General features: G+C 40.4%; 1 protein-coding gene across 3 annotated transcripts in view; it reads left to right on the top strand.

Moving 5' to 3' along the window:
• Positions 1-13,059, top strand: part of AEBP2 (AE binding protein 2) — a 120,927-nt gene that overhangs the window by 79,536 nt on the left and 28,332 nt on the right. For all 3 annotated transcript variants that reach the window (XR_008373505.1, XM_053558131.1, XM_053558130.1), the window contains exon 3: positions 812-919. Coding sequence is in view for 2 of the 3 variants with exons in the window: in XM_053558131.1 (XP_053414106.1) it covers positions 812-919 (108 nt within the window). In the remaining variant the exon portion in view is untranslated. The remainder of the gene's footprint in view (positions 1-811; positions 920-13,059) is intronic.

The following is a 13,059-nucleotide window of genomic DNA, read 5'->3' as shown; positions in this document are numbered from 1 at the left end:
CACACTACCTTGCCTGGCTAATTTTTCTATTTTTTTAGTAGAGATGATGTCTTAACTCTTGATCAGGCTGGCCTTGAACTTCTGAGCTCAGGAACTCCACCCTCCTTGGCCTCTCAGCGTGCTAGGATTACAGGTGTGAGCCACCATGCCTGGCCAGTAGAAAAATTAAAATTTGATAATTTCGTTTTTACTCATTCTTTGAAGTTGGAAATATCAATGTCTACTAACTAATCTTGATCATTTTTAATTATTTTTTATGCCTTTATATTTTCCTGATATTTATAATTAATATTTAAAAGTAGATGCTCGTTTGTTTGTGTAGTAAGTACAGAAGTATAAATAACGGGTCCTAGTTCCAGTTCTTAGGTTGATATACTGTAATTTTTAAGATATATTTCTGGGCGGTGCCTGTGGCTCAAGGAGTAGGGTGCCGGTCCCATATGCCGGAGGTGGTGGGTTCAAACCCAGCCCCGGCCCAAAAAAAAAAAAAAAGAACTACTTATTTAAGGAAAATAAAACAACACACACACACACACAAAAAAAGATATATTTCTCTTTTGTTGTTTCCTTGTGATTGGTATGTTATTCCATATTTAGGGAGTTGATAGCAGCCTGAAAAGGGAAGGGTTAATACTGTGCCTTAGAGTGGGAAGTTTAGAAGTTTAACTACTTTACGCATTTTGATTTATTTATACATTAAATGGCTCTTTTTGTTAATTGAAGATTTGTAACATTTTCTTTTTGAACTTAAAGGAATAAGACTCTTTGTTGAAATAAGTGATAAAAATTAATATGGCTCTTCTTTTAACAGGTATTTGTTTGCTTATGGAAAGGTTGTAAAGTCTATAACACTCCATCCACCAGTCAGAGTTGGTTACAGAGGCATATGTTGACACACAGTGGAGACAAACCTTTCAAGGTAAGGATGTATGTATGTATGTATGTATGTATCTGAGTTTTTCTTTCAAATTTCAATTTAAGCTAACATGTTTCTTGAATAGGCATGTTTTTGCTGTTCTAAATTTTTTTGAAAGAATCCTTTGCTTTTTTTTTTTGAGACAGAGTCTCACTATGTCTCTCTCAGTAGAGTGCTGGGGTGTCACAGCACAGCAGCCTCCAACTTTTGGGCTTAAGCGATTCTTTTATCTCAGCCTCCCTAGTAACTCGGACTCAATGCCAGGCTATTTTTTTGTTGTAATTGTCATCGTTGTTTAGGAGGTCTGGGCTGGGTTTGAACTCCACCAGCTCCAGTGTATGTGGCTGGTGCCCTAGCCGCTGAACACAGGTGCCGAGCCAGAACCATTTGCTTTAACATTCTTGTAAGTGCATGGCATTTCAAAAGCAGGTAGAGATGAAAGTAATTTAATCTAATTAAAAATTTTGAGAAGCAGAAAACATGCCATTGTTAGCTTAGGGTCTTAAAAATAGCTAGTGGGTAGATCAGTGACTTGAAACCATGTCAGCTATTACAAATACTCTGTGGTCTGATTTTTTCTCACTGTCAGAGGTTTCAGCATTTTCATTAGCAAAGAACATTGACTATTACATGAAATAAATGTAGAACGCTAAATAAACGTGGAAAACTAGAAAACTTCACTTAGTTTTGAGGTCACACTACTGAGCTTAGTTATAAGTCACTTTGTCAAATTGATGTGTTCTGGGAAGTCTTTTTTTTTTTTAGTTGGGAGGGAGGATGCACCACCTCTGGGAAGTCTTTATAAAGTACAAGTTTCTATAAAAATTATTTTTACGGGTGGCGCCTGTGGCTCAGTGAGGTCGCCGGCCCCATATACTGAGGGTGGCAGGTTCGAACCCGGCCCCGGCCAAACTTCAACAACAACAACAAAAATAGCCGAGCATTGTGGCAGGCACCTGAAGTCCCAGCTATTCCAGAGGGTGAGGCAAGAGAATCGCCTAAACCCAAGAGCTGGAGGTTGCTGTGAGCTGTGACACTATGGTACTCTATCAAGTGTGACAAAGTAAAATTCTGTCTCTTAAAAAAAAAAAAATCATTTTTCCATTTAACATCATTTAAAGTTAAATAAAATATTTCAGTTTTTAATTATGGAAAGCATATGCTACAGAGATTAAAAGTTTGGGTTTAAAGTTAATAGTTGTTAAAATCATTGTATCTACTGGAATGTAAATATTGTGCCAGAAACTTCCCTTGAGTTTCATAATGAATGAGGTAACTATGAGGTTGCTTTTATTATTATTATTTTTTATTTTTTTGTTTTGAGATTTGAGTTTCAAGCTGTCACCGTGGGTAGAGTGCTATGGCATCACAGCTCACAGCAACCTTGAATTCTTGCCTCAGCTTCCCAAGTAGCTGGGACTATAGGCACCTGCCATAGCACCCAGCTATTTTTTGGTTGTAGCTGTCATTTGGCAGGACTGGGCTGGTTTCAAACCCGCCAGCTCCTGTGTATGTGGCTGGCGCCCTAGCTGCTGAGCTACAGGCTCCAAGCCTGTGAGGTTGTTTTTAAAAATAAGTTAATTTTTTTTTTTGAAAAGGTAATCATTAACAAGTTAAACTATATTAAAAAAAAAACTTATGTTGAGGGCAGTGCTTATGGCCCAAAGAGGTAGGAGGTGGCGGGTTTAAACCCAGCCCCGGCCAAAAACCACACACACACACACACACACACACACACACACACACACACACACACACCCAGCCCCGGCCAAAAACCACACACACACACACACACACACACACACACACACCCAGCCCCGGCCAAAAACCACACACACACACACACAAAAAAAAACATGTTGAGAAATCTTGGCTACTTTGCCTGGTTCCATATCCCCTCTTCCTCTCTTATACATGTACGACTACTGTTAATTGTTTCCTTTTTTTTTTTTGTGGTTTTTGGCCGGGGCTGGGTTTGAACCCGCCACCTCTGGCATATGGGACCAGCGCCCTACTCCTTGAGCCACAGGTGCTGCCCTGTTAATTGTTTCTTGTGAATTCAGCTAGTATTTCTGTATAGAACTACGAGCAGATAAATATGCTGTCTCATTTTCCTTTCCTTTTTTACAGAAAACTAGTAAACTATTCATTGTCTGTACCCTGCATTTTTAAAAAAATATGCTTTAATTTTAGGGGGGTATTAAATATGGGGATTAGCAAAGTTCGCATATACCCAGTATACCAAGTTTTCCCCATGATTGACATGTGTATATGTAGTTTGCTTTTTGAGTATACTTCATACTAGGACCCTTCCATGTAAGTTCATAGGGGATATTCTCTCTCTCCCTTAACATTTTGTAGTATTTCTTTCTTTTTTAGAAATTGATTTTTAATGTTGAGTAGGAAAATTTATTTATTTATTTTTGCAGTTTTTGGCTAGGGCTGAGTTTGAACCTGCCACCTTTGGCATATGAGACCACCGCCCTACTCCTTTGAGCTACAGGCACTGCCTGTTTTGTAGTATTTCATTGTGTGGTTTTTGTAGTTTGTTTAAGCACACTTCATGTAGACAGTTGTGTTGCTTCCAATCTTGCTATTGTAAATTGTCCAGTGGTGGTGGATCTTGACCATACATATGTCATTTTCTACATGTATAATTAGATCTGGAGAAAAATTCCTCCAAATGAGTGAGTGGATCACAGGCTTTATAAACATTGGTAACTTCAATAAATATTGCCAAAATGCCTTTCCAGAAGTTGTACCATCATCAGCAAGGTTATATAGAACATATGTCTTCTCCAAAGTCTTGCTAAGAGCATGTTGTCAAACTTTTGGATTTTGCCACTCTTAAAGAGGTGAGAAGTCATATCCTAATGTAGTTTTCTTTCTTTCTTTCTTTTCTTTTTTTTCTTTCTTTTTTTACTTTTCTTTCTTTTCTCTCTTTTTCTGTCTTTCTTTCTTATTTTTGAGACAGAGTCTCACTTATTTTTTTTTTTTTTTTTTTATTTCTTGACTATCTCCATCACCATCAACTATCACCGCTATTATTTTAAAGTACGTGTATTACAGGGCAGGAATTGTCAAAGTTTCTCATACAATAATTATACCAGGTAGCACCTAGTTAACATGTTGTAAGCTTAGGTTAAATGAAAGAATGCTTTAACAATGTCAAGGTAGGGCGGCGCCTATGGCTCAGTCGGTAGGGCGCTGGCCCCATGTACCAAGGGTGGCGGGCTCAAACCCAGCCCCGGCCAAACTGCAACCAAAAAAAAAATAGCCGGGCGTTGTGGCGGGCGCCTGCAGTCCCAGCTATTCGGGAGGCTGAGGCAAGAGAATCGCTTAAGCCCAGGAGTTGGAGGTTGCTGTGAGCTGTGTGATGCCACGGCACTCTACCGAGGGCCATAAAGTGAGACTCTGTCTCTGTTGGAACTTATATAAATCATTATATTTTTCGTGGAAGTCCAAGTTCAAAAGTTCCTTCCGAAGTTCTTCCAAGAAGTCTTGGCTTTGAATGAAGTTTGGGATCACACAGTGAAGAAAGGGGTCCATTTCCATGACAATGGCTTCGTGACTGAACGGCGTCCTTCGGCTCCAGGCCTCTGCCATCTCCTTTTTTAAGGCTTCCTTCGTGACAGCAGCCGAAAACTCCGCCATCACCCCCTTCTTTCCCTTTTTTCCCGCCCGGGCCGGGCCGGGTTCAGCTGGCCGTTTCCCATTCATCTAATAAAGTCCTTATTTTTTTTTTTTATTGTTGGGGATTCATTGAGGGTACAATAAGCCAGGTTACACTGATTGCAATTGTTAGGTAAAGTACCTCTTGCAATCATGTCTTGCCCCCATAAAGTGTGACACACACCAAGGCCGCACCCCCTTCCCTTCCTCCCTCCCTCTTTCTGCTTCCCCCCCCCATAACCTTAATTGTCATTAATTGTCCTCATATCAAAATTGAGTACATAGGATTCATGCTTCTCCATTCTTGTGATGCTTTACTAAGAATAATGTCTTCCACGTCCATCCAGGTTAGTACGAAGGATGTAAAGTCTCCATTTTTTTTAATAGCTGAATAGTATTCCATGGTATACATATACCACAGCTTGTTAATCCATTCCTGGGTTGGTGGGCATTTAGGCCGTTTCCACATTTTGGCGATTGTAAGTTGAGCTGCAATAAACAGTCTAGTACAAGTGTCCTTATGATAAAAGGATTTTTTTCCTTCTGGGTAGATGCCCAGTAATGGGATTGCAGGATCAAATGGGAGGTCTAGCTTGAGTACTTTGAGGTTTCTCCATACTTCCTTCCAGAAAGGTTGTACTAGTTTGCAGTCCCACCAGCAGTGTAAAAGTGTTCCCTTCTCTCCACATCCACGCCAGCATCTGCAGTTTTGAGATTTTGTGATGTGGGCCATTCTCACTGGGGTTAGATGATATCTCAGGGTTGTTTTGATTTGCATTTCTCTAATGTATAGAGATGATGAACATTTTTTCATGTGTTTGTTAGCCATTCGTCTGTCATCTTTAGAGAAGGTTCTATTCATGTCTCTTGCCCATTGATATGTGGGATTGTTGGCTTTTTCATGTGGATTAATTTGAGTTCTCTATAGATCCTGGTTATCAAGCTTTTGTCTGATTGAAAATATGCAAATATCCTTTCCCATTGTGTGGGTTGTCTCTCTGCTTTGGTTATTGTCTCCTTAGCTGTACAGAAGCTTTTCAGTTTAATGAAGTCCCATTTGTTTATTTTGTTGTTGTTGCAATTGCCATGGCAGTCTTCTTCATGAAGTCTTTCCCCAGGCCAATATCTTCCAGTGTTTTTTCTATGCTTTCTTGGAGGATTTTTATTGTTTCATGCCTTAAATTTAAGTCCTTTATGCATTTTGAATCAATTTTTGTGAGTGGGGAAAGGTGTGGGTCTAGTTTCAGTCTTTTACATGTAGACATCCAGTTCTCCCAACACCATTTATTGAATAGGGAGTCTTTCCCCCAAGGTATGTTCTTGTTTGGTTTATCTAAGATTAGGTGGTTGTAAGATGTTAGTTTCATTTCTTGGTTTTCAATTCGATTCCAAGTGTCTATGACTCTGTTTTTGTGCCAGTACCATGCTGTCTTGACCACTATGGCTTTGTAGTACAGACTAAAATCTGGTATGCTGATGCCCCCAGCTTTATTTTTATTACTAAGAACTGCCTTAGCTATACAGGGTTTTTTCCGGTTCCATACAAAACGCAGAATCATTTTCTCCAAATGTTGAAAGTACGATGTTGGTATTTTGATAGGAATGGCATTGAATAGGTAGATTGCTTTGGGAAGTATAGACATTTTAACAATGTTGATTCTTCCCATCCATGAGCATGGTATGTTCTTCCATTTGGTAATATCCTCTGCTATTTCCTTTCTGAGGATTTCATAATTTTCTTTATAGAGGTCCTTCATTTCCTTCGTTAGGTATATTCCTAGGTATTTCATTTTCTTTGAAACTATGGTGAAGGGAGTTGTGCCCTTAATTAGCTTCTCAACAGGTGAGTTTTTATTCAATACCCCTGTTGCCATTCTTACCCTTTCTTGGTTTCTGATGTCCTTTCTATAGCTTTGTGCTTGTATATACCTGTCATTTACCTCTTACCTAGAAGTAAGAATATATGGTGTTTGCTTTTCCATTTCTGAGATACTTTACTGACGTTAATACTCTCCAGTGTCATCTCAGTTGCTGCAAATGACATTATTTCAATCCATTTGGTGGCTGAGTATTACTCCATAGGATACATGTACTACATTTTCTTTGTCCATTCATGAATTGATAAGCACTTAGGTTAATTCACATCTTTGTTGTTGTCAATTATGCTGTGATAAACATTTGGGTGCAGATGTCTTTTTTATAAAATGACTTATTTCCTTTAGGTAGATAACCTAGCAGTGGGATTGCTGGATTGAGTGGTAGGCCTACATCTGTTTATTTTTGCGGAATCTCCATACTGTTTTCTATAGAGGTTGTACTGATTTGCAATCCCACGAACAGTTCCTTTCTGCATCCATGCCAGTACTTTTTTTGAGACAGTGTCACTACGTCGCCCTCAGTAGAGTGCAGTGGCATCATAGCTCACAGCAATCTCAAACTCTTGGGCTTAAGCGATTCTATCTTACCTCAGTCTCTCAAGTAGCTGGGACTACAGGTGCCTGCCACAATGCTCGGCTGTTTTTTGTTGTTGTTGTTTTTGTTACAGTTGTCATTGTTTAGCTAGCTCTGGGCTGGGTTTGAACCCACCAGCCTTGGTGTATGTGGCTGGCGCCCTACCCAATGAGCTATGCGTACCGCCCAGTACTTATTGTTTTTTGACTATTTAATAATGGCCATTCTGAAAAGGGTAATGTGGCATCTCATTGTGGTTTTAATTTGCATTTCCCTGGTAATTAGTGATGTTGATTATTTTTTCATGTTTTTTGGCAGTTTGCATCTTGTCTTTTGGAAAACTTCTGTTCACGTCTTTTGCCGACTTTAATTTTTAATTAAGTCTTTCTTTCTTTTTTTTTTTTTGAGACAGAGTCTAAAGCTGTTGCTCTGAGTAGAGTGCCATGGTGGTATAGCTCACAATCACCTCCAACTCTTGCGCTTAAGCAATTCTTTTGTCTCAGCCTCCCAAGCAGCTGGGGACCATAGGTGCCTGCCACATGCCTGGCTTTTTTTTGTTGCCGTTGTCATTGTTAGCTGGCCTGGGCTGGGCTTGAACCTGCCAGCCTGGGTGTATGTGGCTCGTGCCGTAATACTGTGCTACAGGCGCTGAGCCAATTTTTTATTTTTTTGAGACAAGGTCTCTCTGTTGGTCAGGCTAGTGTGCAGGGGCATCATCATAGAGATCACTGCAACTGCATATCAGGTTTCAAGTAGTCCTCCTCCCTTAGTCTCCTGAATAATGGGACTTCGGGTGGTGTGCCACCATGCATGGCTGATTTTTCTATTTTTGGTAGAGATAGTATCTTACTTTTGCTCAGACTGGTCTCAAACTCCTGCCCTCTAATGGTCTTCCCTTTCGACTTCCCAGAGTGCTAGTATTACAGGCATGGGCCGCCCCCATGTCTGGCCAGTATGGATATTTTGTGTTGTTTTTTTGGAGGGAGAGACAGAGTCTCGCTTGCCTCGCCTAGGCTAAAGTGCCATGGCCTCAGCCTAGCTCACAGCAACCTCAAACTCCTGGGTTCCAGCAATACTCCTGCCTTAGCCTCCGGAGTACCTGGGACTGCAGGCACTTGCTACCATACCTGGCTCATTTTTCTATCTGTAGTTAGTATAGACAGAGCCTCACTCTTGCTCAGGCCACTGTTTCTTTCTTTCTTTTTTTTTTTTTTGAGACAGATTCTCACTTTGTCACCCATTGGTGCAGTGTTGTGGTGTCACATCTCACAGCAACCTCAAACTCTTAGAGACCAGCTTGTCTTGCAAGAGCAAGACCCTGTCTTTACTAAAAATAGAAAACCTAGCTGGGTGTCATGGTGGGCGCCTGTAGTTCCAGCTACCTGGGGGGCTGAGGCAAGAGGATCACTTGAGCTCAAGAGTTTGAGGTTGCTGTGAGCTATGATGGCATGGCACTCTACTCAGGGTGACAAGTGAGACTCTGTCTCAAAAAAAAAAATTCATGGGCAGTAAATGGCAGATTTAAGATTTCTGAGGTGATAGGAATCCTGAGTCCTTAACCACATTACTGTGGTGTTATTTGTTTCTGTCTGAAGTTTTGTTTTCTGTCTGATCACCTGTTAATCTGCTGTGCAACTTAACGCTTTCTGCTCAATATTCCAATAGCCCCTTGTAGATCTTTGTAGCACTTCTGGAAATATGAATAAAATAGTTTTAGTACTGGCAGAGATAGTTTTGCTTCATCCCAGTAAATCTTTTTGGAAAAATAAAAAGAATCATAATTCCACGTTTCAAATTTTAGAACAGCCAACATGTTGGCTTTCAGTTTGGGAGATAGAAGTCCAGCAGCCAGTTTTCTCCTAATAGTTGAAACAGTTTCCTTTTTCAGAACACCATGTGTAGTGACTTCAGTTCAGTCATCATTGATATGTGGATCGTCATGAAAGTTTTGAGATACGTAAAAATTAATTAAGAAATGTAAAGTCCACCCAGAGACAAATGAAGCCCTCCCCGCCAAAGTAGTAGGCCAGGCAACTTGAAACTTGCATGGGTGGAACAGAAAGGACACTGTTGACTGTGTTTCTTGGAAGTGAAATATTGAGCCGTAATGGAGGCCATTTCAAAACTTTTGTAGTGACCTACATGTATTTAGGAGTAGAAATAGATAACATTTGAACTAAAACCATACTCAGACCATGAAATGCTCATGTTAAGAGCAATAAAGGTACTGAGGCTACTTGTAGCAGCAGCACATGTCTCTGCCTCTCTTTCTTTAGGATACGTACTTAATGAGTGGAATGTTGATTAGATGATGCCTAAAATTATTTTCTCTTTTGGGGAGAAGAGTTTGCATATGGATGAAATATGTATGATCTACTTTAATGTAAGGACTCTTTCTTTTTTTTTTTTAAATTAGTTTTTATTTTACTTTTACTTATTCCTTCTCTGATGCACTTCCTTCTTTTTACGTAGATCTGAGTTTCTTTTTTTTTGGTTTTTGGCCCGGGGCTAGGTTTGAACCCGCCACTTCCAGCATATGGGACCGGTGCCCTACTCCTTGAGCCACAGGCGCCACCCAGGACTCTTTCTCTCATTCTAAATTGTACATTGGGTGTTTTTTTTTTAAGATTTATTTATGATTTTTGATGAATGACCACAATGAAAATTAGAATAATTCTCTGTTAGAATTTGCATTACTGGTCAGGTGTGGTGTAATCATAGAACTCTGGAAGGCCAAGGCAGGTGGGTTGCTTGAGCTCAGGAGTTGGAGATCAGTCTGAGCAATAGTGGAGACCTCATTTCTACTAAAAATAGAAAAACTGTCTTGGTATAGTGGCACACACCTGTACTCCTAGCTACTTGGGTGATTGAGGCAAGAGGATTGCTCAAGTCTGAGTTTGAGGTAGCTGTTAGCTGTGATAACATGGCACTCTACTCACTATGACAGAGTGATACTCTGTCTCAAAAAGAATGTGCATTACTGATACTATTTCCAGAATTTAATCAAGCTCTTAATGTTTACTCTCTCAGTTCTAGATAGTACTAGGGCCTATTCTTTGTTGTCTTGAAGTAACCTGGGACAAAAGAATCTACCGGGACTATACAGATAATCTGGGGTAGAGTCACAAAATCCCACTGAATTTAAACCAGAAGGTTTGCACCTTAACTGTTATTGTCAACTCTGCCTTAATTATATTCAAGTTGCTGTTCTAATATATGAAATATGGAGTTTTTCAATAAATGTTTGAATAAACCAGTACTAAACTAGGTACCTTGTGGTGAAGTCTTTGCTTGTATGTGGACTCAGAAGTATTTGACACATTGGCCACGATAGATTTCTTTTTTTTTTTGTAGAGACAGAGTCTCACTTTACTGCCCTCAGTAGAGTGCCATGACGTCACAGGATTCACAGCAACCTCTAACTTTTGGGCTTAAGTGATTCTCCTGCCTCAGCCTCCCCAGCAGCTGGGACTACAGGCGCCCGCCACAACGCCCGGCTATTTTTTGGTTGCAGTTCGGCCGAGGCTGGGTTTGAACCCACTACCCTCGGTATGTGGGGCCGGCACCCTACTCACTGAGCCACAGGTGCCACCCGATAGATTTCTTTTTAATGTGTTTTTAGAGTAGATGTTAGGAAACATAGGGATGATAACTTATAAAATTGTAAAGTAAGGAAAATCAGTATTGTGTGGCTTCTTCTAAGATAGCACTAAGAAACGCGAATGATACATGTTATTTAAAATTCTAAGTGACTCGTTAATGTATAAGAAACAGGTGAAAATGATTCTTTAATTTAACCTGATATATTATTTCAACTTGTTACCAATATGTAAAATCAATGAAATGTACTTATTTGATACTAAATCTTCCAAATAATGGTGTGTATTTTACACTTACAGTATTTCTCAATTCACACTAGCCACATTTCAAGTATTTAGAAGCTGTCTAATGGGTAAATAAATTAGATAGTGCAAAAGTAACATATTAATTATGCTTAAAAATCAGTTCAGATATTGAGCAGTTTAACTGTATTTTGATTTCACAAAATTTGCAATTGAAGAAGTAGATTTATATACCAAGTTGTTCCAAATACAATTAAAACTCTTTTATTTATTTATTTTTTTATTGAGACAGGTCTCACTTTGTCACCCTTGGTAGAGTGCTGTGGCATCATAGCTCATGGCGACCTCAAACTCTTGGGCTCAAACAATTTATCTTGCATCAGCCTCCCTAGTAACTGGGACTACAGGCACCTGCCACAACACGTGGTTATTATTTTTTGTTTGTTTGTTTAGCAGGACCAGGCCGGGATAGAACCTACTAGCTCTGGAGCATGGAGCTGGTGCCCTAACCAGTGAGCTATGGGTGCCCAACCTTAAAAGTCTTTGAGGTTCAGCGCCTGTGGCTCAAGCGGCTAAGGTGCCAGCCACATACACCTGAGCTGGTGGGTTCAAATCCAGCCTGGGCCTGCCAAACAACAATGATGGCTGCAACCAAAAAATAGCTGGGCGTTGTGGCGGGTGCCTGTAGTCCCAGCTACTTGGGAAGCTGAGGCAGGAGAATCGCTTGAGCGCAGGATTTGGAGGTTGCTGTGAACTGTGATGCCACAGCACTCTACCCAGGGTGACAGCTTGAGGTTCTGTCTCAAAAAAAAAAAAAGTCTTTCAGTAGCTAAATTGAATATTAGGCTTTAAATTAAAAGTTCACTAGGTTATTGTGAAAATGCAGTTTAAAACCACAAGTTACTACTTCACACTCCCTAGGATATATATTTTTTTTAACTTTATTCAAATTAATAATGAGGGTACAACATTTAGGTGACATTGGTTCTCACTTCCAGGGTAAAGTTCCATTTGTAGAAGAGCCCGTCACCTGGGTGGGGGTGTGTGTTATACAACTTCCCAATGTGTACACTAGGTGAGATCACGCCTTATGACCTCCCTTTTTCTACCACCTAGGATGGTTTTAATCAAAAAATAGAAATAGTGTTGGCGAGGATGTGATTATACAACATTGTGAATATACTAAATTGCACTGAATTGTGTACTTTCTAATGCTTGATATGTGGATTTCGCTTTTATAAAAATTACTTAAATGAGGCGGTGCCTGTAGCTCAGTGGGTAAGGGCACTGGCCACATTACACCGAGGCTGGTGGGTTCGAATCCAGCCCAGGCTTGTTAAAACAACAATGGCGGGTGGCGCCTGTGGCCCAAGGAGTAGGGTGCTGGTCCCATATGCTGGAAGTGGCAGGTTCAAACCCAGCCCTGGCCAAAAACCACCAAAAAAAACCCAACAATGGCAACTGCAACAACAATCAGAAAAATGTCCCTGTGTTGTGGCAGGGGCCTGTAGTCCCAGCTATTTGGGAGGCTGAGGCAAGAGAATCGCTTAAGCCTAAGAGTTGGAGATTACTGTGAGCTGTGACGCCATGGCATTCTGCTGAGGAGAACATAGTGAGACTCTGTCTCAAAAAAAAAAAAAACAACAAAACAAACAAAAAAGATTTTGTTTGTCCCAGGGTAAAGATCACATAAAAATAAGAAAAAGAACAGGAATACAGTATTTAGATCTTGCTAACTTATTGCTACAATAAAATTCTTCTTTTTTTTTTTTTTTTAGATAGAATCTCAGTTTGTTGCTCTTGGTACAGTGCTGTTGGCATCACACCTCACAGCAACCTCAAACTCTTGGACTCAAGTGATTTTTTTGCCCCAGCCTCCTGAGTATCTGGGACTATATGCGCCCACCGCAATGCCTGGCTATTTCTTTAAGAGGCAGGATCTTGCTCTGGCTCAGGCTGGTCTGGAACTTGTGAGCTCAGGCAGTTTACCCGCCTTGGCCTCCAGAATACTGGGATTATAGACATGAGGCACTGTGACTGGCCTTTGGGTACAGATTTTTTTTTTGGAGACAGAGCCTCAAGCTGTTGCCCTTGGGTATAGTACCGTGGTATCACAGCTCATAGCAACCTCAAACTCCTAGGCTCAAGTGATTCTCCTGCCTCCACCTCCCAAGTAGC

The sequence above is a fragment of the Nycticebus coucang genome, chromosome 12 (genome assembly GCF_027406575.1).
Source record: "Nycticebus coucang isolate mNycCou1 chromosome 12, mNycCou1.pri, whole genome shotgun sequence".
NCBI classification, from domain to species: Eukaryota; Metazoa; Chordata; class Mammalia; order Primates; family Lorisidae; genus Nycticebus; species Nycticebus coucang.
This window is presented reverse-complemented; position numbering and strand designations above follow the sequence as displayed.